A 24,746-nucleotide genomic window follows, 5' to 3' on the forward strand; every position below is an offset into this window, starting at 1 on the left:
AGTGTTACCTCTGGAGTCCCCCAATATCCAAACTTGACCCCTTCTATTTTTCTACACACTGCTGCTCAGGGACATCATCATCTGAAATCACATCATGTGCATTGTCGATAATAACTCTATCTCGCTTGATCACCTCTCTTGATCCCTCTGGTTCTGAAGTCAGGTATAAGATGTCCAAAGTTTTCCTCCAAATAATTATTGCGGAGACACATTTTGCCCGAGACACTAATCCCAGCTGCCTCCTTGATCGCCGTCTGAAGCTGAACAGGACTGTTTGTTCCTGAGCAGAACTTCCAATCCCATATCCCATAGGGGCTGGTTTAGCACACTGGGCTAAATCGCTGGCTTTGAAAGCAGACCAAGGCAGGCCAGCAGCACGGTTCGATTCCCCCGTAACAGCCTCCCTAAACAGGCGCCGGAATGTGGCGACTAGGGGCTTTTCACAGTAACTTCATTTGAAGCCTACTCGTGACAATAAGCCATTTTCATTTCATAGGGGCTGTTTAGCACACTGGGCTAAATCGCTGGCTTTGAAAGCAGACCAAGCAGGCCAGCAGCATGGTCCCCGAACAGGCGCTGGAATGTGGCGACTAGGGGCTTTTCACAGTAACTTCATTTGAAGCCTACTCGTGACAATAAGCCATTTTCATTTTCATATGTTCTCCCTCACCAATACTGCCTACTTTCACCTTTAGAATTTCTAGTCTCAGTCTATCTGCTTCTGACACTCTCATCCATTCTCAATTCATGGGCATCTCTCATCTTCCATTTCTCCAAACTTCAACTGATGTAAAATTCTGCTCAGAAAAACATCGAAAATAGGAGCAGGAGGGGCTCATTCGGCCCTTTGAGCCTGCTCGCCATTCATTATGATCATGGCTGATAATCCAACGCAATAGCTCGTTTCCCCTTTCCCCCCCATACCCTTTGATCTCTTTTGTCCTGAAATAAATTTAACTCCTTCTTGAAACAATACAATGTTTTGGCTCACCTCTTCCTGTGGTAATGGATTCCGCAGGCTGACCCCTCTCTGGGTGAAGAAATTTCTCCTCATCTCTGTCCTAAATGGTCTACCCCGTATCCTCAGACTGTGACCCCTGGTTCTGGACCCGCCCACCATTGGGAACGTCCTTCCTGCATCTACCCTGTCTAGTCCTGTTAGAATTTTAAAGGTCTCTATGAGATCCCCCCTGAACTACAGCGAATACAATCCTAAATGACTCAATCACTCCTCATACATCACTCCGACCATTCCAGGAGTCAGTCTGGTAAACATTTGCTGCACTCCCTCTCGAGCAAGAACATCCTTCCTCTGATAAGGAGACCAAAACTGCACACAATACTCCAGGCGTGTTCTCACTGAGGCTCTATTTAATTGCAGAAAGATGTATTCTTGTACTCGAATCCTCTCAGTATGAAGGCTTACCTTCAGTGACTGGTGTACAAGGACACCCAGGTCTCATTGCACAGTATCCTCTCTCAATCTAAAGCCAATTCAGATAATAATCTGCTTTCCTGTTTTTGCTTCCAAAATAGATAACCTCACATTTAGACCATAAGACGTAGGAGTGGAAGTAAGGCCATTCGGCCCATCGAGTCCACTCCGCCATTCAATCATGGCTGATGGGCATTTCAACTCCACCTACCAGCATTCTCCCCGTACTCCCCAGTGCATTTATCCCAATTGTACTGCATCTGCCATGCATATGACCACCCACTTGTCCAAATCACACTGAAGCATCTCTGCATCCTCCTCACAGCTCACCCTCCCACCCAGTGTTGTGCAAATTTGGAGATATTACATTCAGTTCCCTCATCTATATCATTGATATGAATTGTGGACAGCTGGGGGCTTAGCACCAATCACTGAGGTACCCCACGAGTCACCGCCTGCCATTCGTAAAAAAAATCCGGGGCTAGATTCTCCGGTCGCCGACACCGAAATTGCGTTCGACGATGGGCCGGAGAATCCGAATTCCCGACAGAATCGGGGGCAGCACCGCCTTCGTGATGCTCTGTCCCTCCACAGCGGCTTACCCGCAGAGTACTCCGCACCACGTATCTAAGCCCTCAGGCCTGAGGCCCACCCCCCCCCCGATGCTCCGCCTCCGACTGGCCGAGTTGTTGACAGGGTGGGTCTCTCACGGTCTCACCCGTCGGGGACTCAGTATGGCGGCTCAGTCCAGCATCGCCAGTCGGGGGAGGGCCGCGGGTAGGGGGAACATTATTTAGGGATGGGGGCACTGTGGTGGGGCACCCAGGGCACGCCAGCTGACCGATGGGGGGACTATTTCACGGGCCAGGCCCGCAAGCGGCATCCGCCATGAGACAGGGCGCGGCCGCTGGAGGCCGCCTCCGTGCGCATGCATGGCCACAGACCTGGCCATTCTCCAGGCCATATCGGCAGTTAGAGCTGGGTGCTTTACACTGCCTTCCTGCCAACCCCGGACAAAACGGAGAAGCGGTGGCTGGCGTAAACCGTCACCGTTCCCATGCCGGCGTGGGAGTAGAGTCTCCAAATCGGAAAATCCAACCCCCGTTTATTCCTGGTTTCCTGTCTGCCAACCAGTTTTCTATCCATCTCAATGCGCCACCCCTAATCCCAAGCGCATTAATTTTAATTGCTTATCTCTTCTGTAGGACCTTGCTGAAAGCCTTCTAAAATCCAACTGAACCACATTCTCTGGCTCCTCCTCATCAACTCTACTGGCTACTTCCTCACAGGATGTATCAAGCCTGACTTCCCTTTTGTAAATTCATGCTGACTTCATCCGATTTTGCTACTGTTTTCTAAGTGCTCCAGAATGTGATCTAGAATGTGCTCTAGAATTTTCCACTACCGATGTCAAGTCTGTAATTCCAGACGAGGGCCCATTCACCCTCCCCAGGACCTCAGTCCTCTCGCTCTACACCCACGTCCTCTCCTCCAACATCCATTTTATATCCCCCACAGGGGCCCCCTCCCAATCCATCAGCTCCATGTAGACCTCGGACACCTTCCCCTCCCCTATCTCCTCCTTCGACAGCATCTTGTCCTGAAACCCCGAGGCTGGGAACCCAGGAAAGGACAGCACTTCTCTCAAAATCCCAAACCTGTAAGTATCTGTGGTGAATGTAACTTGGCAATTCACACTGTATCTTTGTAACCGCAGTGGCGTTATCCGACCACTAGGGGGAGTAGCTCTGGGAATGCTCAGGAGCTTGTATAGGGCTCCATCCTTGGCTCTGCCCACGACTCCTCCCCCTTGTGCTGCTGTATAAATACCCTTGTCCAGAGTCAGCCTGCAGTTCCCTGAGAGTTCATCAACGGGTAACAGGCTGGCTCTGTAGTAAGTAGATTAAAGCCTATATTCATATCGGAAAACACGAGTCAGGTGAATTGATGGTTCCATCAGTATCTGAAATCATTCCCCCTGGGCAGCTCATACTCTTCCTCCAGGTCCTCTAATCCCGCAAAACTGCCCCCTACAAACAGATCTCCAAATTGTTCAATCTCTGCCTGCCGCAACCCCCAAAACCTCACATCCAGCCCCCCCCCCCATTGCAAACCTATGATTATCACCAATCGGTGCACACATAGGGGCTGTTTAGCACAGGGCTAAATCGCTGGCTTTGTAAGCAGACCAAGGCAGGCCAGCAGCACGGTTCGATTCCCGTAACAGCCTCTCTGAACAGGCACCGGAATGTGGCGACTAGGGGCTTTTCACAGTAACTTCATTTGAAGCCCACTTGTGACAATAAGCGATTTTCATTTCATTCATTTCACTTCGGGGTTCCCTAAACCCTGGCCCATAACAGTAGCATGGATAGGGGATTAATGGGTGTTTCTTTGGTTGGCAATCAGTAGCTAGTGGTGTCCCTCAGGGATCCGTGTTGGGCCCACAATTGTTCACAATTTACATAGATGATTTGGAGTTGGGGACCAAGGGCAATGTGTCCACGTTTGCAGATGACACTAAGATGAGTGGTAAAGCGAAAAGTGCAGAGGATACTGGAAGTCTGCAGAGGGATTTGGATAGGTTAAGTGAATGGGCTAGGGTCTGGCAGATGGAATACAATGTTGACAAACGTGAGGTTATCCATTTTGGTAGGAATAACAACAAAACGTATTATTATTTAAATGATAAAATATTAAAGCATGCCGCTGTGCAGAGAGACCTGGGTGTGCTCGTGCATGAGTCGCAAAATGTTGGTTTACAGGTGCAACAGGTGATTAAGAAGGCAAATGGAATTTTGTCCTTCATTACTGGAGGGATGGAGTTTAAGACTAGGGAGGGTATGCTGCAATTGTATAAGGTGTTAGTGAGGCCACACCTGGAATATTGTCTTCAGTTTTGGTCTCCTTACCTGAGAAAGGACGTACTGGCCATGGAGGGTGTGCAGAGGAGATTCACTAGGTTAATCCCAGAGCTGAAGGGGTTGGATTATGAGGAGAGGTTGAGTAGACTGGGACTGTACTCATTGGAATTTAGAAGGATTTAGGGTGATCTTATAGAAACATATAAAATTATGAAGGGAATAGATAGGATAGATGCGGGCAGGTTGTTTCCACTGGCGGGTGAAAGCAGAACTAGGGGGCATAGCCTCAAAATAAGGGGAGTAGATTTAGGATTGAGTTGAGGAGGAACTTCTTCACCCAAAGGGTTGTGAATCTATGGAATTCCTTGCCCAGTGAGGCAGTTGAGGCTCCTTCATTAAATGTTTTTAAGATAAAGATAGATAGTTTTTTGAAGAATGAAGGGATTAAGGGTTATGGTGTTGGCAGTAAAGTGGAGCTGAGTCCACAAAAGATCAGCCATGATCTAATTGAATGATGGAGCAGGCTCGAGGGGCCAGATAGCCAAGTCCTGCTCCTAGTTCTTATGTTCTTTTGACCCGTGGGTCTTCCCAGCCTATACAAACCCAACGATCAGCACGTTAACCTTTTTAAAGAACGACTTCCGGACAAAGATCGAGAGGTTCTGAATTACGAACAGGAACCTGAGCAGCTCGGTCATCTTTACCGTCTGCATGCGTCCCATCAATGACAGTGGCAGCACATACCAGCTCTTGAAGTCCCTCTTCATCTGCTCCACTTGTGCAGCTGCGCCCAGCAACCCCGCGTCGCCTAAATCCTCAGGTATCCACAACTCGCCCCCACTACCTTAAACAGCAACTCCTCTAACCTCCTCTCCTGCCCTGTGGCCTCAATCAGGAACGTCTTGTCCTTTTCCCATGTTCAAGCAGAGAACCAGCCAAAGTCCTCCAAAATCCCCATGGTCCCTCTTTCCATCCAAAACCTTGCCCTTCAGACGGGGAACGGACCTGTAAATACCATCCTGAGCAGAAGCTACCAGATGAGCGACTGCTCATTCCATGGCTGCCACCGTGAGTGAGTCCAAACATGAAAAGATTAACTGATATATTTATCTTGCCCCGTACCTTATGCATCACAAATCCAGAAATCACTAATTCCGTGACCGGCTCCCACGCCAAAGACGGCTGGAGAATGGCCGGGTTCGTGTCTGCGCATGAGCACGGCGGCGGCCTGTGCAATATGCGCTGGCCTTGCGCGGGCCTGTCCCCCTGGTAACCCCGCCTCGCCACCCCTGGAGCACCTCCCACCAATCCTTCCAGTCCTCGCTGATGCCCCCGGCCAGCGGAACGCCCCCCCCCCCCCCCCCCACGTGGGTCTCCATGACAACAGAAAGCTTCCGTCGGGGACTCGGCCCATCGGGGACGGAGCATCGGGGAGGGCCTCAGGTGATTTTCCTGAGGCCGTCGCGACGCCGTTTGTGAGGGGGCAAAAGCGGCGCCGCCTCTGATTTCGGTGCCAACGAGGATTCTCCGGCCGATGGCCGAACACAATTTCAGCGATCGGAGAATCCTGCCCAGTCTGTCTCGCAAAATGTCGGGCTGGCCAAACCTTGTTAATATGGGTATAGAAACGCACTTGTGTCAATACAATACCATTTTTGGACTAATGATAGTCTTGATGGTGTGTTCCTGACCAAAAAAAGCTTTTGATTTGTACTTTTGCTGTTAAAACGACTCACTGCAGGATTTAGTACAATAGGATAAATAATCTTATGGAAACAGTACTAGTAAGAATATATACAGCAGCACTTTGGGCTTCAAAACACTTACGTCGATAATCTAATGTCAAATCAACGGGTGCATCTGGATCAAAACGTGGAAAAGATTGTTGTGGACATGGGCACGATTGTGCTATAAATAGAAGAGAAATATTGAAATATTAATTGCCAACACATCTGAAACATCTGCGGTCATGGTAAATGGCCGATTATTACACAATATACAACAGTGCTAGCTGAGGAACTTGTTGGGCGTTATACCAAGAGTTGATATCCTACTCTGCAGTCGGCCTTGCTTCAATGTCTGATCTGAAAGATGGAAACTCTTGACAATGCAAGAATACGTGCACAAGCCACTTTCGCAGAGGCAAGATATGGGCGAGGCTGGGCTGCACGCAAGTGGCAAGTACCAATTCACTTAGTTCGTGGTCAATTGCAATTTCTGAATCTGCTGACCCCCGTTTGAACTTGAGAGCAGGGTCCTGAATCACACAGGAAATATCATGCCCCATATTATTGTGCTGAATTGATTTCCCAATAAGCGGTCCTGTTTGCATTCACCAAACTATACAATTAGCCAGCGCATAATATCTTGGAACAGCTAATAATCGCAGAAATGGAAATGATACAGGCTCTTCACCACAGCTTTTGTACTCTTTTAAATGTCTCACATCCTCTCACCGTTTGAAGTTGATGCGCGATCAGTAACGACTGAAACAAAGGAGTAGTCCGAATTGAAGGCTTTAATCTACAAGATGTTTCCCCAGCAGCTCAAGTACAGAAAGAAGGCCGGCTGGTGGGGAACACGGGTTCTTATACCCCACCTCACTGGGCGGAGCTACCTTACGTTCCGACCAATGAAATGCAAACACTTGGGCCAATGAGCAGCGAGCCTTCTCCACCAATGGTAGCTCACACTCCCAGGTACCGTAGTACCTCTAGTCATACTACCACAGAAGTCAAGTTACATTTGTGACAGACTGGATTGCCCAAATTGCCTTCTGACATGAATGGAATGGTTAACAAAGGTTACTGGCTGCTTGCTAGGGTGGCATTATGATTCAAAGTGTGTGGTTTATGGCACTCTGAACTTGTGGGAAGTTAACAGGGACGGCATTTTCCAAAATTCCCTCAGACTGACCTGTCATCAGGACTGGGCAATCTCAGGCTGATTTGCCGAATGAACAATTGCAATGATATGAATGGTCAATTATGTATTTTCTTCCGACTTGGAATCTATGAGCACGATTCAGCGGACCAAAGCTAATATCCGGTTTTGAACGTGTTTGACAGGGAGTTTCATGACTGCTGTGGCGGCGAGATCGTGGCCCGTAACCATGGCATTTAGTGCCAAAAATGAGCTCCCACAAGATTCTCAACATTACTGGATCTCTCGCCGTCTGATTTGCCCGATTCGTACCTCAGCAGCTTGCTCTAACGTTCCCCCACTTAAATCCCTTATCACAACTACCCCAAAAACTATATGCCGAAGTTACAAATATTAACAGAGAAAACAGGTGAAGGAGAGTCCATCAAAAAGTCAATCGATGAGACCTCCAGGTCCTCCCAGACCTCCATTGCCCTCCCCTAGTCTTGACACTCTTTTGGGCGATTGAGTGGTGCCATCTCAGGAGGCACCACTTCAATGACAGTTGGACTGACATCACTGGCCTCACTGGCCTCGACAGGCTGGGCTGGTTGAACAGAAACGGGAATCCCTGGCTCACCTGGGTTGGACAGAGTTACAGGAGTCTTCATGATGCTAGCTGGACTTGCAGAATTGACACTTACCTCTCCACCCCTCCAGTGGTCGACGTGCTTTCTGATGATCTTCCTGTGATCGCACAAAATGCCAGCCCTGACTGGGCGACAAGACGTCCTTTTAACCACGGCGAACCTGACGCGACATTATCGGCCAAAACCGGGACTCCACGTGAAACAGCCTTTCACCCTCTGCTTTGACCGCTGACTCTTCTGGGAGGCCTGGCATACTGCCACCCTCCTCGCTAAATTTGGTAATGCAAGATCCAATCGGGTTCTCGACTGACGGTCCATGAGCAGCTCAGCTGGTGTGACCTCTGTGGCTGAATGGGGGGCTGAGCTGGACCACAACAATAAAATAGCCAACCTCCGGTGGAAGAGTTTATCAGGTTGTTTTTTTCGTGGCATTTTTCAAAGTTTGGGCAGCCCTCTCAGCCAGCCCATTCAACGCTGGCTGGTAAGTGGCTGTCCAGGTGTGTCATATGCCATTGGCTCGTACAAAAACCTGAAAATCATCGCTGGTGAAATGGGCGCTGTTGTCTGAAACAATTGACCCAGGAAGGCCTTGAATGGCAAACGCTCGACGTAAGGCGAGGCATCTACATGGCTGCTGAGGTTATTGGTCCCAATCTCTTGAACCAATGGCCACTTGGAGTCTGCACCAAAAACATCTTGCCCATAAAACGGCTCGCATAATCAAGATGGACCCTGGACCACAGGCAACCTGGCCATTTCAATGCGTGATTGGTGGACGGAAGTAGCAAAGATCGCTGCATTCTGCATTTGGCAATGGTGGCAATATTGTTACAGTCCTTCAATGGCTTTATCGATGCCCAGCCACTGCCTGCATCTTTGTCTGCCCAGGCTGGGCAGTATGTCACTCTTGAAGGAGGGGGGCCACCTGGCCTGAGGCAGGATGACCACCTGTGAGCCCCACAGAATCCGTCTTCACGTGTCAAATTGCCCAGATGGGGCCTCAGCGGCTCAGACATCTCATAGCGCCAACCAGGCCATATTATTCGCTGAATAGGGGGCGGGATTCTCAGTCGCTGAGACTAATTGCTGACGCCGGCGTGGGAACTGTGGTATTTTACGACAGAAAAAATGGTGCAACAGCTGCACCGATTCCGTTTACTTTAAATAGGTTAGCACCATCACCACGTGGAACGCAATCAATTCCATGGAGAACAGTGCCGGATTAGCCGGGTCTGTGATTGGCGTATATGAGTCTCACACGCCGCAACCGCACTTTAAAGGCCCTTCCCCCCCCACACACACACCGTCCCAGACAACAAGATGGCTGTGCGGAGAGCAGTGCCACGGTTCAGGAACGCTGAGGCGGACACTCTCCTGGACGCCGTGGAGGAGAGAAGGAAGACCCTGTACCCCGGCCCGGGAGGAAAGCCGCCAGGTGCCACCGTTCAGCACCGTGGGCAACGCCGTCTGGACTGGCATGCAGTGCCGGAAGAATTCCATGACCTCCTCAGGGCAGCCAGGGTGAGTTGGTTGTTCCGTGCCCTTGGAACTAACCCCGCCATCCACCCGCACCCACCTATAACCCGGCCCCCCTCCTCCCCTCCGGGGAAAGCCAAACCCCACCCTGCCCCGCATGCCAGCACCCGTGCCAGCCGCCCTGACCGGGTGCCCTGGTCACTGAGACCACCATCTACCCAACCTCTGGGCAGCTTGCGTTGGAAGATCTAACGGTTGTGCTATTTGTAGCCCCCCCCCCCCCCCACACACACACACACACACACACCGCCGTGAGCAAGAGGAGACAGGAGGGGCATCACCAGAACTGCAGCTCCTCATCATGCCCGGGCGGCCCAGAGGAAAGGGAGGTCAGCGAGGTGGAGTTCAACGGCGGGCGAGGAAGTCAGATCCTGCATTGTCGCGGATTCCCATGACATGTGTGCCCCGCCCCCCCACAGCCCCTCTCCCCCAGACCCCACACCCCTCTCACCCCTTACCCCACCCTCAACCTGCACCCCCTCACCCACCTCACCCCCAGACCCCACACCCCCCTCACCCCTTACCCCCCCCCCCCCCAACCTGCACCCCCCTCACCCTCCTCACCCTCCTTCAGCCCACACCTCCCGCTTCAGCCCCCACCCGAGACTCAGGACATCCCGTAGCTCAGGTCGGAAGACATGGGCTTTCTGTCACAGCTGCTTCCGTCACCCTCCACCATCCCAGGGAGCATCACCTCGGTTGGGCACATTAGCGAAGCAGGCCAAGGCTGAGCACATTGGCAGCATGGCCCAGTCACAGCAGGCCAAGGCTGAGCACATCGGCAGCATGGCCCAGTCACAACAGGCCAAGGCTGAACACATCGGCAGCATGGCCCAATCACAGCAGGCCAAGGCTCAGCACATCGGCAGCAGCATGGCCCAATCACAGCAGGCCCAGGCTGAGCACATCGGCAGCATGGCCCAGTCACAGCAGGCCAAGGCTGAGCACATTGGCAGCATGGCCCAGTCACAGCAGGCCAAGACTGAACACATTGGCAGCATGGCCCAGTCACAGCAGGCCAAGGCTGAGCACATCGGCAGCAGCATGGCCCAGTCACAGCAGGCCAAGGCTGAGCACATCGGCAGCATGGCCCAGTCACAGCAGGCCAAGGCTGAGCACATCGGCAGCAGCATGGCCCAATCACAGCAGGCCAAGGCTGAGAGCATCGGCAGCATGGCCCAGTCACAGGAGGCCAAGGCTGAGCACATCGGCAGCAGCATGGCCCAATCACAGCAGGCCAAGGCTGAGAGCATCGGCAGCATGGCCCAGTCACAGCAGGCCAAGGCTGAGAGCATCGGCAGCATGGCCCAGTCACAGCAGGCCAAGGCTGAGCACATTGGCAGCATGGCCCAGTCACAGCAGGCCAAGATTGAGCACATTGGCAGCATGGCCCAGTCACAGGAGGCCAAGTCTGAGCACATCGGCAGCAGCATGGCCCAGTCACAGGAGGCCAAGGCTGAGAGCATCGGCAGCAGCATGGCCCAGTCGCAGCAGGCCAAGGCTGAGCACATCGGCAGCATGGCCCAGTCACAGCAGGTCAAGGCTGAGAGCATCGGCAGCATGGCCCAGTCACAGCAGGCCAAGGCTGAGCACATCGGCAGCAGCATGGCCCAGTCACAGGAGGCCAAGGCTGAGAGCATCGGCAGCAGCATGGCCCAGTCGCAGCAGGCCAAGGCTGAGCACATCAGCAGCATGGCCCAGTCACAGCAGGCCAAGGCTGAGAGCATCGGCAGCATGGCCCAGTCACAGCAGGCCAAGGCTGAGAGCATCGGCAGCAGCATGGCCCAGTCACAGCAGGCCAAGGCTGAGCACATCGGCAGCATGGCCCAGTCACAGCAGGCCAAGGCTGAGCACATCAGCAGCAGCATGGCCCAATCACAGCAGGCCAAGGCTGAGCACATCGGCAGCATGGCCCAGTCACAGCAGGCCAAGGCTGAACACATCGGCAGCAGCATGGCCCAATCACAGCAGGCCAAGGCTGAGCACATCAGCAGCAGCATGGCCCAGTCACAGCAGGCCAAGGCTGAGCACATTGGCAGCATGGCCCAGTCACAGCAGGCCAAGGCTGAGCACATCGGCAGCAGCATGGCCCAGTCACAGCAGGCCAAGGCTGAGCATATCGGCAGCATGGCCCAGTCACAGCAGGCGAAGGCTGAGAGCATCGGCAGCATGGCCCAGTCACAGCAGGCCAAGGCTGAGCACATCGGCAGCATGGCCCAGTCACAGCAGGCCAAGGCTGAACACATCGGCAGCAGCATGGCCCAATCACAGCAGGCCAAGGCTGAGCACATCGGCAGCATGGCCCAGTCACAGCAGGCCAAGGCTGAGCACATTGGCAGCATGGCCCAGTCACAGCAGGCCAAGACTGAACACATTGGCAGCATGGCCCAGTCACAGCAGGCCAAGGCTGAGCACATCGGCAGCAGCATGGCCCAGTCACAGCAGGCCAAGGCTGAGCACATCGGCAGCATGGCCCAGTCACAGCAGGCCAAGGCTGAGCACATCGGCAGCAGCATGGCCCAATCACAGCAGGCCAAGGCTGAGAGCATCGGCAGCATGGCCCAGTCACAGGAGGCCAAGGCTGAGCACATCGGCAGCAGCATGGCCCAATCACAGCAGGCCAAGGCTGAGAGCATCGGCAGCATGGCCCAGTCACAGCAGGCCAAGGCTGAGAGCATCGGCAGCATGGCCCAGTCACAGCAGGCCAAGGCTGAGCACATTGGCAGCATGGCCCAGTCACAGCAGGCCAAGATTGAGCACATTGGCAGCATGGCCCAGTCACAGGAGGCCAAGTCTGAGCACATCGGCAGCAGCATGGCCCAGTCACAGGAGGCCAAGGCTGAGAGCATCGGCAGCAGCATGGCCCAGTCGCAGCAGGCCAAGGCTGAGCACATCGGCAGCATGGCCCAGTCACAGCAGGTCAAGGCTGAGAGCATCGGCAGCATGGCCCAGTCACAGCAGGCCAAGGCTGAGCACATCGGCAGCAGCATGGCCCAGTCACAGGAGGCCAAGGCTGAGAGCATCGGCAGCAGCATGGCCCAGTCGCAGCAGGCCAAGGCTGAGCACATCAGCAGCATGGCCCAGTCACAGCAGGCCAAGGCTGAGAGCATCGGCAGCATGGCCCAGTCACAGCAGGCCAAGGCTGAGAGCATCGGCAGCAGCATGGCCCAGTCACAGCAGGCCAAGGCTGAGCACATCGGCAGCATGGCCCAGTCACAGCAGGCCAAGGCTGAGCACATCAGCAGCAGCATGGCCCAATCACAGCAGGCCAAGGCTGAGCACATCGGCAGCATGGCCCAGTCACAGCAGGCCAAGGCTGAACACATCGGCAGCAGCATGGCCCAATCACAGCAGGCCAAGGCTGAGCACATCAGCAGCAGCATGGCCCAGTCACAGCAGGCCAAGGCTGAGCACATTGGCAGCATGGCCCAGTCACAGCAGGCCAAGGCTGAGCACATCGGCAGCAGCATGGCCCAGTCACAGCAGGCCAAGGCTGAGCATATCGGCAGCATGGCCCAGTCACAGCAGGCGAAGGCTGAGAGCATCGGCAGCATGGCCCAGTCACAGCAGGCCAAGGCTGAGCACATCGGCAGCATGGCCCAGTCACAGCAGGCCAAGGCTGAACACATCGGCAGCAGCATGGCCCAATCACAGCAGGCCAAGGCTGAGCACATCGGCAGCATGGCCCAGTCACAGCAGGCCAAGGCTGAGCACATTGGCAGCAGCATGGCCCAGTCACAGCAGGCCAAGGCTGGGAGCATCGGCAGCATGGCCCAGTCACAGCAGGCCAAGGCTGAACACATCGGCAGCAGCATGGCCCAATCACAGCAGGCCAAGGCTGAGCACATCGGCAGCAGCATGGCCCAGTCACAGCAGGCCAAGGCTGAGAGCATCGGCAGCAGCATGGCCCAGTCACAGCAGGCCAAGGCTGAGCACATTGGCAGCATGGCCCAGTCACAGCAGGCCAAGACTGAGCACATCAGCAGCATGGCCCAGTCACAGAAGGCCAAGGCTGAGCACATCGGCAGCAGCATGGCCCAGTCACAGCAGGCCAAGGCTGAGCATATCGGCAGCATGGCCCAGTCACAGCAGGCCAAGGCTGAGAGCATCAGCAGCAGCATGGCCCAGTCACAGCAGGCCAAGGCTGAGAGCATCGGCAGCATGGCCCAGTCACAGCAGGCCAAGGCTGAGAGCATCGGCAGCATGGCCCAGTCACAGCAGGCCAAGGCTGAGCACATCAGCAGCATGGCCCAGTCACAGCAGGCCAAGGCCGAGCACATCGGCAGCATGGCCCAGTCACAGCAGGCCAAGGCTGAGCACATCGGCAGCATGGCCCAGTCACAGCAGGCCAAGGCTGAGAGCATCGGCAACAGCATGGCCCAATCACAGCAAGCCAAGGCTGAGCACATCGGCAGCAGCATGGCCCAGTCACAGCAGGCCAAGGCTGAGAGCATCGGCAGCATGGCCCAATCACAGCTGGCCAAGGCTGAGAGCATCGGCAGCATGGCCCAGTCACAGCAGGCCAAGGCTGAGCACATCGGCAGCAGCATGGCCCAGTCACAGCAGGCCAAGGCTGAGCACATCAGCAGCAGCATGGCCCAATCACAGCAGGCCAAGGCTGAGAGCATCGGCAGCAGCATGGCCCAGTCACAGCAGACCAAGGCTGAGAGCATCGGCAGCAGCATGGCCCAATCACAGCAGGCCAAGGCTGCGCACATCGGCAGCAGCATGGCCCAGTCACAGCAGGCCAAGGCTGAGAGCATCGGCAGCATGGCCCAGTCACAGCAGGCCAAGGCTGAGAGCATCGGCAGCAGCATGGCCCAATCACAGCAGGCCAAGGCTGCGCACATCGGCAGCAGCATGGCCCAGTCACAGCAGGCCAAGGCTGAGAGCATCGGCAGCATGGCCCAGTCACAGCAGGCCAAGGCTGAGAGCATCGGCAGCATGGCCCAGTCACAGCAGGCCAAGGCTGAGAGCATCGGCAGCAGCATGGCCCAATCACAGCAGGCCAAGGCTGAGCACATCAGCAGCATGGCCCAGTCACAGCAGGCCAAGGCTGAGCACATCGGCAGCCTGGCCCAGTCACAGCAGGCCAAGGCTGAGCACATCAGCAGCAGCATGGCCCAGTCACAGCAGGCCAAGGCTGAGAGCATCGGCAGCATGGCCCAATCACAGCAGGCCAAGGCTGAGCACATCGGCAGCATGGCCCAGTCACAGCAGGCCAAGGCTGAGAGCATCGGCAGCATGGCCCAGTCGTTTGCCGGTGCGGCCCAGACACTGGGTGGGGTGGCCCAGTCCCAGAGGGAGGTGGCCCACTCACTAGTTGAAGTGGTGCAGTCCCAGATGGAGATGGTCCACTCCCTGTGTTCCATGTGATCAAGGCACTGCGCAGCATCTTCACACTGTTTGGTTTCCCTGCTTATATCCACAGCGACCGGGGTACATTGTTCATGAGCGATGAGCTGCGTTGGTATCTGCTCAGCAAGGGCATCGCCTCGAGCAGAACGACGAGCTATAACCCGCGGGGAAACGGGCAAGTGGAGAGGGAGAACGCGACAGTTTGGAAGGTCGTCCTCCTAGCCCTACGGACAAGGAGTCTCCCAATCGCCCGCTGGCAGGAGGTCCTACCCGATGCCCTGCACTCCATTAGGTCGCTCCTCTGTACGGCCACGAACGAGACCCCTCACAATCGTTTGTTTGTCTTCCCCAGGAAGTCCACCTCTGGGGTCTCGCTTCCACTCTGGCTGACGACTCAGGGACCAGTCCTACTCCGGAGACAAGTGAGGAGCCATAAAACAGATCCCATAGTCGAGAGGGTCCAATTGCTACACGCGAACCCTCAATACGCCTACGTCGAGCACCCCGACGGCAGGCAGGATACCGTCTCCCTGCGAGATCCGGCACCCGCTGGCTTGCCTACCGACCCCGACGCTTTCCCCACTGACCCCCCCCCTCCTACCGACGCTCCCCTCCCCGCATCGACCACCGACCCTGACAGCGCCCCCCCCCCCCCCCCCCATAGCACCCCCTGCCCCCCCAGCCGGCGCCGGCACCGATCACCCTAGTCACCCCGGATACCCCCCCCCCGCTCCAAGGCTCGCAATGGCTCAGTCAACCGTGCTCCCGGATATACCACCATCAAAACCGACGGCACCACCACCGGAGCGGAGAAGGTCAGCACGGACGGTCAGACCACCCACAAGACTGAACTTATAACTCCACTTCACCCCCAACGGACTATGTGTTTTTTTAAACAGGGGGTGAATGTGGTGAATGGTATCAGTAGCTGCTGTAACTGTACCTTGCCTTTAATACATTGGCCCTTTAAGACCGGGCTTGGAACACTGGGGGACTCCGCATCTGGCTCCGCCTCCAGGAAACGGTATATAAGATGAGGCTCACTCGGCAGCATGTGGTGAGCACACTTCTCGGCTGCTGTTTAGTTCTCTGATGATTAAAGCCTTTGAATTACCAATCTTCTCTCCTGTGTCGTAATTGAGGGTATCTCAACTTAATCATCAGACACAACAAGATGGACAGCGCTCTAAAGCCGGAGAAACTGAACCTGGACGCTCGGTCGGCGGAAGCCCCGGAAATGTTTAAATATTGGCTCCGGTGCTTTGAGGACTATATTGACTCCTCAGCGACTGATGTCGACGGCGCTCGCAAGCTGAGATTACTACATGCCCGGGTGGGCCACCAACTCTCCTGCGTGATCGAGAACGCTACGACCTACGAAACCGGTCCAGATACTGAAGAAACACTTCGTAAAGCCGATTAACGAGGTACACGCCAGACATTTGCTCTCAAACTGCAGCCAGCGTTCCGGGGGAAACTCTGGACGAGTACGTGGAGAGACTCACTGCGCTCACGAGGAACTGCAACCATAAAGCAGTGACGGCAGAAGCCCACATGAACTTGCATATCCGCGATGTCTTTGTGTCCGGTATCAGGTCCTCGTACATCTGGCAGCGGCTCCTAGAAGACGGGGCAAAGGATCTCCAAGGCACGGTAACGCTCGCCTCTTCCCTAGAAACGGCCCACCGTAACCTCCGTACATACTCCGCGGACCTTGCGAGCCCCTCTCGATCCCCTCCAGACTCGGCCACGCTACAGGCCTGCACCGCGCGGTGATCCGCTCACTCCAGGGGTTCCCCATGCTATTTCTGTGGGCAAGGCCAGCACCCACTTCAATTTTGCCCGGCCCGCTCCACGATCTGCAACGACTGCGGGTAGAAAGGGCACTTCGCTAAAGTCTGCCTGGCTGGGCCCAAAGGCCACAAACAAAATCCTCACCAGGCTCAGAAATCAAGCTCCCGGCCTCACAGGCCCCGCAACGCGGCCGCGCGGCGGCCGGACACGTCCACTTCCGACGCATCATCGACTTCGTTCGAGTCATGGGAGCAGCCATCTTGGCGGCGGCCATCTTCAAACCCCGACACGTGCGACCGACGGCGGCGGCTATTTTGTGACTCCAGGCGGCCATTTTGTGAGTCCGACTTAACCGAGGACTCTGACTACCCGCAACAAGGAGCGATCACGCTCGATCAATTGCGGCCAAAGCACCTGCAGCACTCAATGATGCGGGTACAAATCAACGGCCACGACACTCCCTGCCTATTCGGCTCCGGGAGCACGGAGAGCTTTATCCATCCAGACACGGTAAGGCGCTGCTCGCTGCGCACCCACCCCGCCTCCCAAACTATCACCCTCGCCTCTGGGTCCCATTCGGTCCAAATCACGGGGTATTCTGTCGCTGGCCTCGCAATTCATGGCGCTGAATACACCCTTTTTAAACTTTACATCTTTCCTCGACTCTGCGCCCTCCCCCTGCTGCTGTCTGGACTTTCAGTGCAGCCACCGGAGCCTGACACTGAAATTCGGCGGACCCCTGCCCCCACTCGGTCTGCAGCCTGGCGACACAAAGTTGCGCCACCCCACCTCTTCGCGAACCTCACTCCCGACTGTAAGCCCGTCGCCACCAGGAGTCGCCGGTACAGTACCCAAGACATGACTTTCATCAAGTCGGAGGTTCAGCGGCTACTAAAAGAGGGGGTCATAGAGGCCAGCAACAGCCCTTGGAGGGCCCAAATATGGGTAGTCCGCTCCGGGGAAAAGCAATGAATGGTAGTGGATTATAGCCAGACCATAAACCGCTTTACACAACTCGATGCTTATCCACTTCCCTGCATAGCTGAAATGGTGACTCAAATCGCCCAGTATCGGATATTCTCCAAGGTCGACCTAAAATCGGCCTACCACCAACTCCCTATTCGCTCAGAGGACCGCCCCTACACGGCTTTTGAAGCAGCCGGTCGGCTGTTTCACTTCCTCAGGGTACCCTTTGGTGTTACAAACGGAGTCTCCGTTTTCCAGAGGGCGATAGATCAAATGGTGGACCAGTACGGCTTACGGGCGACCTTCCCGTACTTGGACAACGTCACCATCTGCGGCCATGACCAGCAGGACCACGACGCTGACCTGAGGAAGTTCCTCCAGACTGCCCGGGCCCTCAACCTCACCTACAACAAAGAGAAATGCGTGTTCCACACAACCCGGCTAGCCATCCTCGGCTACGTCGTGGAGAACGGGGTCCTAGGCCCAGACCCTGACCGCATGCGTCCCCTTAAGGAACTCCCGCTCCCCCGTAGCCTCAAGGCACTCAAACGGTGCTTGGGGCTTTTCTCCTATTACGCCCAGTGGGTCCCCAGATATGCGGACAAAGCCCGGCCACTCATTAAGACCACGGTTTTTCCTCTGACGGCTGAGGCCCAGTCGGCTTTCAGCCACTTCAAGGCCAGCATCATCAAGGCCGCCATGCACATGGTGGACGAAGCCATTCCCTTCCAATGGTCGGTCGCCTTTATGTTCGATAACGCACAACGGGGCAAAATAAAGAATTACAAAATTCTGAGGTGGAGGATAGAGCTCTCCACCAATACGTACGATATTAAATATTGCCCGGGGAAGCTCAACGAGCCCCCGTATGCCCTGTCCCGTGGTACGAGCGCCAACGTGCAAAAAGACCGCCTGAGAGCCATCCACGATGACCTCTGCCACCCGGGGGTCACCCGGCTTGCCCACTTCATCAAGTCCCGCAACCTACCCTACTCCACAGAGGAGGTCAAGGCCATGACTAAGGCATGCCAGATCTGTGCGGAATGCAAACCGCAATTCTATCGACCAGACAGGGCCCGCCTGATAAAAGCCTCTGGGCCCTTTGAGCAACTAAGTGTGGACTTCAAAGGGCCCCTCCCGTCCACCAACTGCAACATCTATTTCCTCACCGTCATCGATGAGTTCTCCCGCTTCCCTTTTGCTGTCCCCTGCCCCGATATACCTCGGCCTCCGTGATCAAGGCACTGCGCAGCATCTTCACACTGTTTGGTTTCCCCGCTTATATCCACAGCGACCGGGGTACATCGTTCATGAGCGATGAGCTGCGTCGGTATCTGCTCAGCAAGGGCATCGCCTCGAGCAGAACGACGAGCTATAACCTGCGGGGAAACGGGCAAGTGGAGAGGGAGAACGCGACAGTTTGGAAGGTCGTCCTCCTAGCCCTACGGTCAAGGAGTCTCCCAATTGCCCGCTGGTAGGAGGTCCTACCCGATGCCCTACATTCCATTAGGTCGCTCCTCTGTATGGCCACGAACGAGACCCCTCACAATCGTTTGTTTGTCTTCCCCAGGATGTCCACCTCTGGGGTCTTGCTTCTGCGTTGGCTTTCGACTCCGGGTCCAATCCTACTCCGGAGACAAATGAGGAGCCATAAAACAGATCCAATAGTCGAGAGGGTCCAACTGCTACATGCAAACCCTCAATACGCCTACGTCGAGCACCCCGACGGCAGGCAGGATACCGTCTCCCTGCGAGATCTGGCACCCGCTGGCTCTCCCACCGACCCCGACGCTTTCCCCACTGAGCCCCCCCCCTCCTACCGATGCTCCCCTCCCCGCACCGACAGCGCCCCCCCCCATAGCGTCCCCTGCCCCCCAGCCGACACCGGCACCGATCACCCTAGTCACCCCGGATACCCCCCCGCTCCAAGGCTGGCAATGGCTCAGTCAACCGTGCTCCCGGATATACCACCATCGAAACCGATGCACCACCACCGGAGAGGAGAAGGTCAGCACGGACGGTCAGACCACCCACAAGACTGAACTTATAACTCCACTTCACCCCCGATGGACTATGTGTTTTTTTAAAACAGGGGGTGAATGTGATGTATCGCTGCTGTAACTGTACCTTACTTTAATACATTGGCCCTTTAAGACCGGCCTTGGAACCCTGGGGGACTCCGCCTCTGGCTCCGCCCTTAGGAAATGGTATATAAGATGAGGCTCACTCGGCAGCATGTGGTGAGCACACTTCTCGGCTGCTTTTCAGTTCTCAGATGATTAAAGCCTTTGAATTACCAATCTTCCCTTCGGTGTCGTAATTGACGGTATCTCAAACAGGGACCCTTGTCGCAGAGCAGGAGTGACAGCAGGGCCGCCTCCACTGCTGCTGAACCGTCTGGGGAAACCACCTAGGCATAGTGTTAGGGCCAGTAATAGATAATAGACAATAGAACATTCCAGCTCAGTACAGGCCCTCGATGTTGCGCCGACCTGTGAAACCACTCTGAAGCCCATCTACACTATTCCCTTGTCGTCCATATGTCTATCCAATGACCATTTAAATGCGTTTAGTGTTGGCGAGCCCACTACTGTTGCAGGCAGGGCATTCCACATCCTTACTACTCTCTGAGTAAAGAAACTGCCTCTGACATCTGTCCTATATCTATCTCCCCTCAATTTGAAGCTATGTCCCCTCGTGCTGGACATCACCATCCGAGGAAAAAAGCTCTCACTGTCCACCCTATCTAATCCTCTGATCATCTTGTATGCCTCAATTAAGTCACCTCTTAACCTTCTTCTCTCTAACGAAAACAGCCTCAAGTCCCTCAGCCTTTCCTCATAAGATTTTCCCTCCATACCAGGCAACAGCCTGGTAAATCTCCTCTGCACCCGTTCCAAAGCTTCCACATCCTTTCTAGAATATAATAATTTTTCATTTTCATTTTTCATGTAACGGTCCGCCTAGGCATCTAGGGCCTCCGTGACGGTGCGGATGCACCTGTGTGCTGAGGTCTGTGAGGTCCTGGTTAGGTTCCCACTCGGCGACTGGAATAACTCCGTCGCCTAGAGGTTCAGGGCGACCGTCACCTTGACGGTCCCCAGGAGCGGGTGTCCACCCCCATATCCCGCCGTACCACGTCTGTCATCATATGGCAGATGTGTCGCACTGTCTCCCTGCTCAGCCGGGGTCTCCGACAGCATGCCCGGTCCGGCAGGTCCTCGAATGACAGGTGCTGCTGGTACACACAAGGCCTCATGGGGCACCTCCTTGGCAGCACAGCCTCCTCGACTGTTGGGCGGCCAGCCCTCCAGCCTGTGCGGCTGCCACCTGTCCTCTGCAGCCCGTTCCTCTGCAGCACATTTCTCTGCTGGCCACTCTGCTGCTGCCCGCTCCACTGCTGCAGCTTTCCCCTCCTCTCCGAGTGGGCCCCCACTCACATGGCCGCAGTGCATCTCGCAGAGCTGCGGTCATTGCCAGGGTGGCCAGCATTGTTGGTTGAAAGCCAAACGCCATTGTCTGCAGGGGGTGGAAGGTCAACATGTTAGCATTGCGCATAATCCCGGGCCCAGCCAGGTTCCATGGGTGACGCAGTGGCCCCGGTTGGCACTGCGGGCTCTGCCCACGCATGTCCCTCCCGCATCCCTGCCCCATCGGTATCCAGCACCGATGGACTCCCCAATCCTGGCACCTGTTCCAGCTGCCAGGGGCACTGTTACCTCACACTGCCCTCACTGGAGGCTGCTGTGGGTATAGCCCTGGGTGGTCTGCCAGTTGGTGGTAGCCAGTTGGGCTGGGTGTTTGGTGGTGAGGGGGTAGCTGTGGAAGGGTTGTTGTGTGGGGGTGGGCGCACCCATACTGCCGGTGTCACTCCGTAGAACCAGGTGCCGAGATGGGTGGTCAGTAACCGCGCAGCAAGATGGCCACCGTAATGGCGGTCGGTGCTGGAGCATTGTCCCAGTCCTGTGAGGGGGGGGGGGGTAGCCGAGCTGCCTGACCTGGCTTGTCCCCTCCCCTCCCCCTCCCCTCCCCTGGCTCTGGCAGGGGCCCCCACAGCAGCCAGCAAGGCCCGTGTCTGGGCCGGCAGCCCGCAGTCACTCCACGCCATTTCCCACCTTCTCTCTCTCTCTCTCTCGCTCAGCTGCCAGCAAGGCCAGTGTCTGGGCCGGCAGCCCGCAGTCACTCCACGCCATTTCCCACCTTCTCTCTCTCTCTCGCTCAGCAGCCAGCAAGGCCAGTGTCTGGGCCGGCAGCCCGCAGTCACTCCACGCCATTTCCTACCTTCTCTCTCTCTCTCTCGCTCAGCAGCCAGCAAGGCCAGTGTCTGGGCCGGCAGCCCGCAGTCACTCCACGCCATTTCCCACCTTCTCTCTCTCTCTCGCTCAGCAGCCAGCAAGGCCAGTGTCTGGGCCGGCAGCCCGCAGTCACTCCACGCCATTTCCCACCTTCTCTCTCTCTCTCGCTCAGCAGCCAGCTTCACAATTTGTGAGACCACAAGTGAACTACGCTGTCGGGAACTCGGCCCATCGGAGGCAGAGAATCTCAGAGGCCCCGGAGAATGATGTCTGGCTCGCTGATGATATGCTTACTGCACTTTGACCCCGTGTGGAGAGCGACAGGTTTACGCCATTTTCTGGATGCCGGAGTTTCCCGACTTGGCATCAAACCGGCGCCGACCCCGATTTTGGCATCGGAAGCTATTTTCTGCTCAATCACGCTTCCCGGTTTCGGCGAGCGGAGAATCCCCGCCCCCAGTGTTGACGCCAATGGAGAATCCGTGGACTTTTATGACAGGAAGACAAGCGCCGGACCTGGATGGATTCCGCTACCATTGAGGGGCTAACACTGGTGCCGTGTGGCACACAATCGATTCCAATGAAAAACGGTGCAGGATTTGCCGGGTCCTTGATCGCCACACGGGAAACTGACAAGCTGCAGCCGTGCATCCACATTACACTCCCTACTCACACTTATTCCAGACAAAAAGATTGTACCCTGTTGTGCTGGAGCGCGCCCACACAGCTGATGGGCCGGCTGGGGCCAGAGGGCTGCTGGGCTAGCGGGCTGCCCGAGAAGGACACCTGTACGACCCGTGGCATCAAAGTGGGCTTGTTAGCGGTGTGCGCAGCTGCATGGCTGTCTTGCCGGCTCCTGACCACCCTCCACGGTTCCCCCCAGCCCTGGCAGAAGCCCCCACCGGCCAGCGGCTCAATTGTCAGCAAACTATGGCGATGTTGGACACCTTCCGTACCTCCTCTCTCCCTCAGCAGCCGCCACGCCGGTTTCATCATTTTTAAAAGCGCAAGTGAACGGCGCCCTCGGGAATGTGGCACATCAGCGATGGAGAATTGTTGAAGCCCTGGTAAATACCAGGCCCACTAATGATATGCAAACAGTACCTCCTATACGTGCGGAGTGAAATTTATTGAAGCCGTTTTCGAGGTGACAGAGAATCCTGATTTGGAGTCAAATCAGCGCCTGCCGCGATTTTGGCGTCGGAAGCTATACTCCGCCAAATCGCATTTGCCAATTTTGGCAGCGGCTAACCAAGAATCCTGTCCAGGGTCTTTTTGGGTTCTGTTACAGATGTACCCAATGGATACTGGCAGAGTGTCTCAGAGATTTAAAGTAAGAATGATCTCCTGGGGTACAGGTGGCGCCGGAATGCACTTGGGTAGGGGCAGGCGACTTAATACATCCGCATTCTCAATTTGTGTCCCAGGCCAGTGCTGAAAAACATGGTTGGAAGCTGCCAACAACAAGGACTAATACTGCCCCCTCACCGAGTCCCTGGATGGTGAGGGCTTATCTTTCCTGAAAAGACCCAGTAATGGCTTATGGTCGATCACTTGCTTCACCCTCTATTTTTCCGATTAATATTCTGCCCTCTTGTACAATCTCTGTTGGGAGGCCTAGAAAAACTGGATCTGGAGTCACATGTAGGCCAGAGCAGGCAAGGACTACAGATTTCCTTCCCTAAAAGACATTAGTTAACCGAATGGGTTTTAACAACAATCGACAATAGTTTCATGATCACCTTTAGGCTCTTAATTCCAGATTTTTATTGAATTCAAATCTGTCAAGGTGGGATTCGAACCTGGTGATATTATTAATTAAAATTATTATTAATTATTAGGTAATATTATTAATTACAAAAGCCAAGAGTGTAAAGTGTAGTTGATGTTAAATTACCCATCTCTCCCAATTCTCTACTATATACACACCAATTCTGAGGTGTGTCATGGGAGTGTACCTTTAAGAAAGGTTTTTGTCTTGTCACATGGCTTCAGTGATGTAATTGTGTGGGTGGAGCTGGGCTGTGGCTCTTGTGAGTTTTATTTTCGCTTTTAGATTTGGCTGCTGTGGACTCAGAGAACAGAAGTATTTTTTCCTGTCCCTCTATTTTCATTTTAAAGAGTTGTTCCAAGGAAGAAACGCATTGATTATAGCTACCTGCTGTTTTGGTAGAAAGATTTTTTTGATTTATGGGATCTTGTTTCTGAATTGGAACAGTTAAAGGGGAATTCATTAAGGGTTATACATAGAATACTGTCGCTGTGTGGGGTCCTTATGTTTGGAATGGATAAAAATTCTTGCTGTGTGTGTTTTTACAAATGTGAACTAAATTCGTAGAATAAAGCTTTCTTTTACGATTAAAAGCACCTAAGAAGTCTGTTGAATAACACCTAAAAGGCACCTCTTGTGCTCATCCCAACTAAATTCAACTAAATGCCATAGGTCAGGTGGACTCCATAAAACCCTGGCCCATAACAAGTGAAAGTGAAAAGTAGATCTTGGATGGGATTCTCCGGCCGTGTTTGCCCGGCGACTGGAGAATCCTGCTTGAGGTGGGTCGATTTTTACATTGTCAGTGTCTCGCCCATGGCAGGCAGAGTGGAAGAATCTAGCCCAATGTGTAGTTTTGTCGCTGCAGACTCAATGGGCCGAAGGCCTCTTCTGTACTGTACGGCTCTGTGACTCTAATTGGCGTGCTGTAAAGTCCCTCAAAAGGCAACTAAATGCATGATCAATTCTTGTGTTGTGTTGTTTCAGGGTTAAACATTGACAAGGCACTGAAAAAGCTCCTCTGATCTTCTTGCAATAGTGTCTTGGAGTCTTGAATGTTCAGCAAGGGAATGACTGAAAATGCGCAACTATAAGGTATGATTCATGTTTGTATGCCTCTCCAAGGGGATCAAGTGTTTGAAGCCAATCTAGTAATGGCCCAGCTAAGTACACTGATAACGGATGGATGCACCCCTTGAACTTCATGTAGCTTTA

At 54.7% G+C, this 24,746-nt stretch overlaps 1 protein-coding gene across 2 annotated transcripts in view; it reads right to left on the minus strand.

Moving 5' to 3' along the window:
- LOC119966625 (uncharacterized abhydrolase domain-containing protein DDB_G0269086-like) overlaps window positions 1-24,746 on the minus strand; it is a 229,516-nt gene that overhangs the window by 12,071 nt on the left and 192,699 nt on the right. For both annotated transcript variants that reach the window (XM_038798629.1, XM_038798628.1), the window contains one exon: window positions 6,127-6,207. In XM_038798629.1, the coding sequence (XP_038654557.1) occupies window positions 6,127-6,207 (81 nt within the window). The remainder of the gene's footprint in view (window positions 1-6,126; window positions 6,208-24,746) is intronic.

The sequence above is a fragment of the Scyliorhinus canicula genome, chromosome 5, assembly GCF_902713615.1.
Source record: "Scyliorhinus canicula chromosome 5, sScyCan1.1, whole genome shotgun sequence".
NCBI classification, from domain to species: Eukaryota; Metazoa; Chordata; class Chondrichthyes; order Carcharhiniformes; family Scyliorhinidae; genus Scyliorhinus; species Scyliorhinus canicula.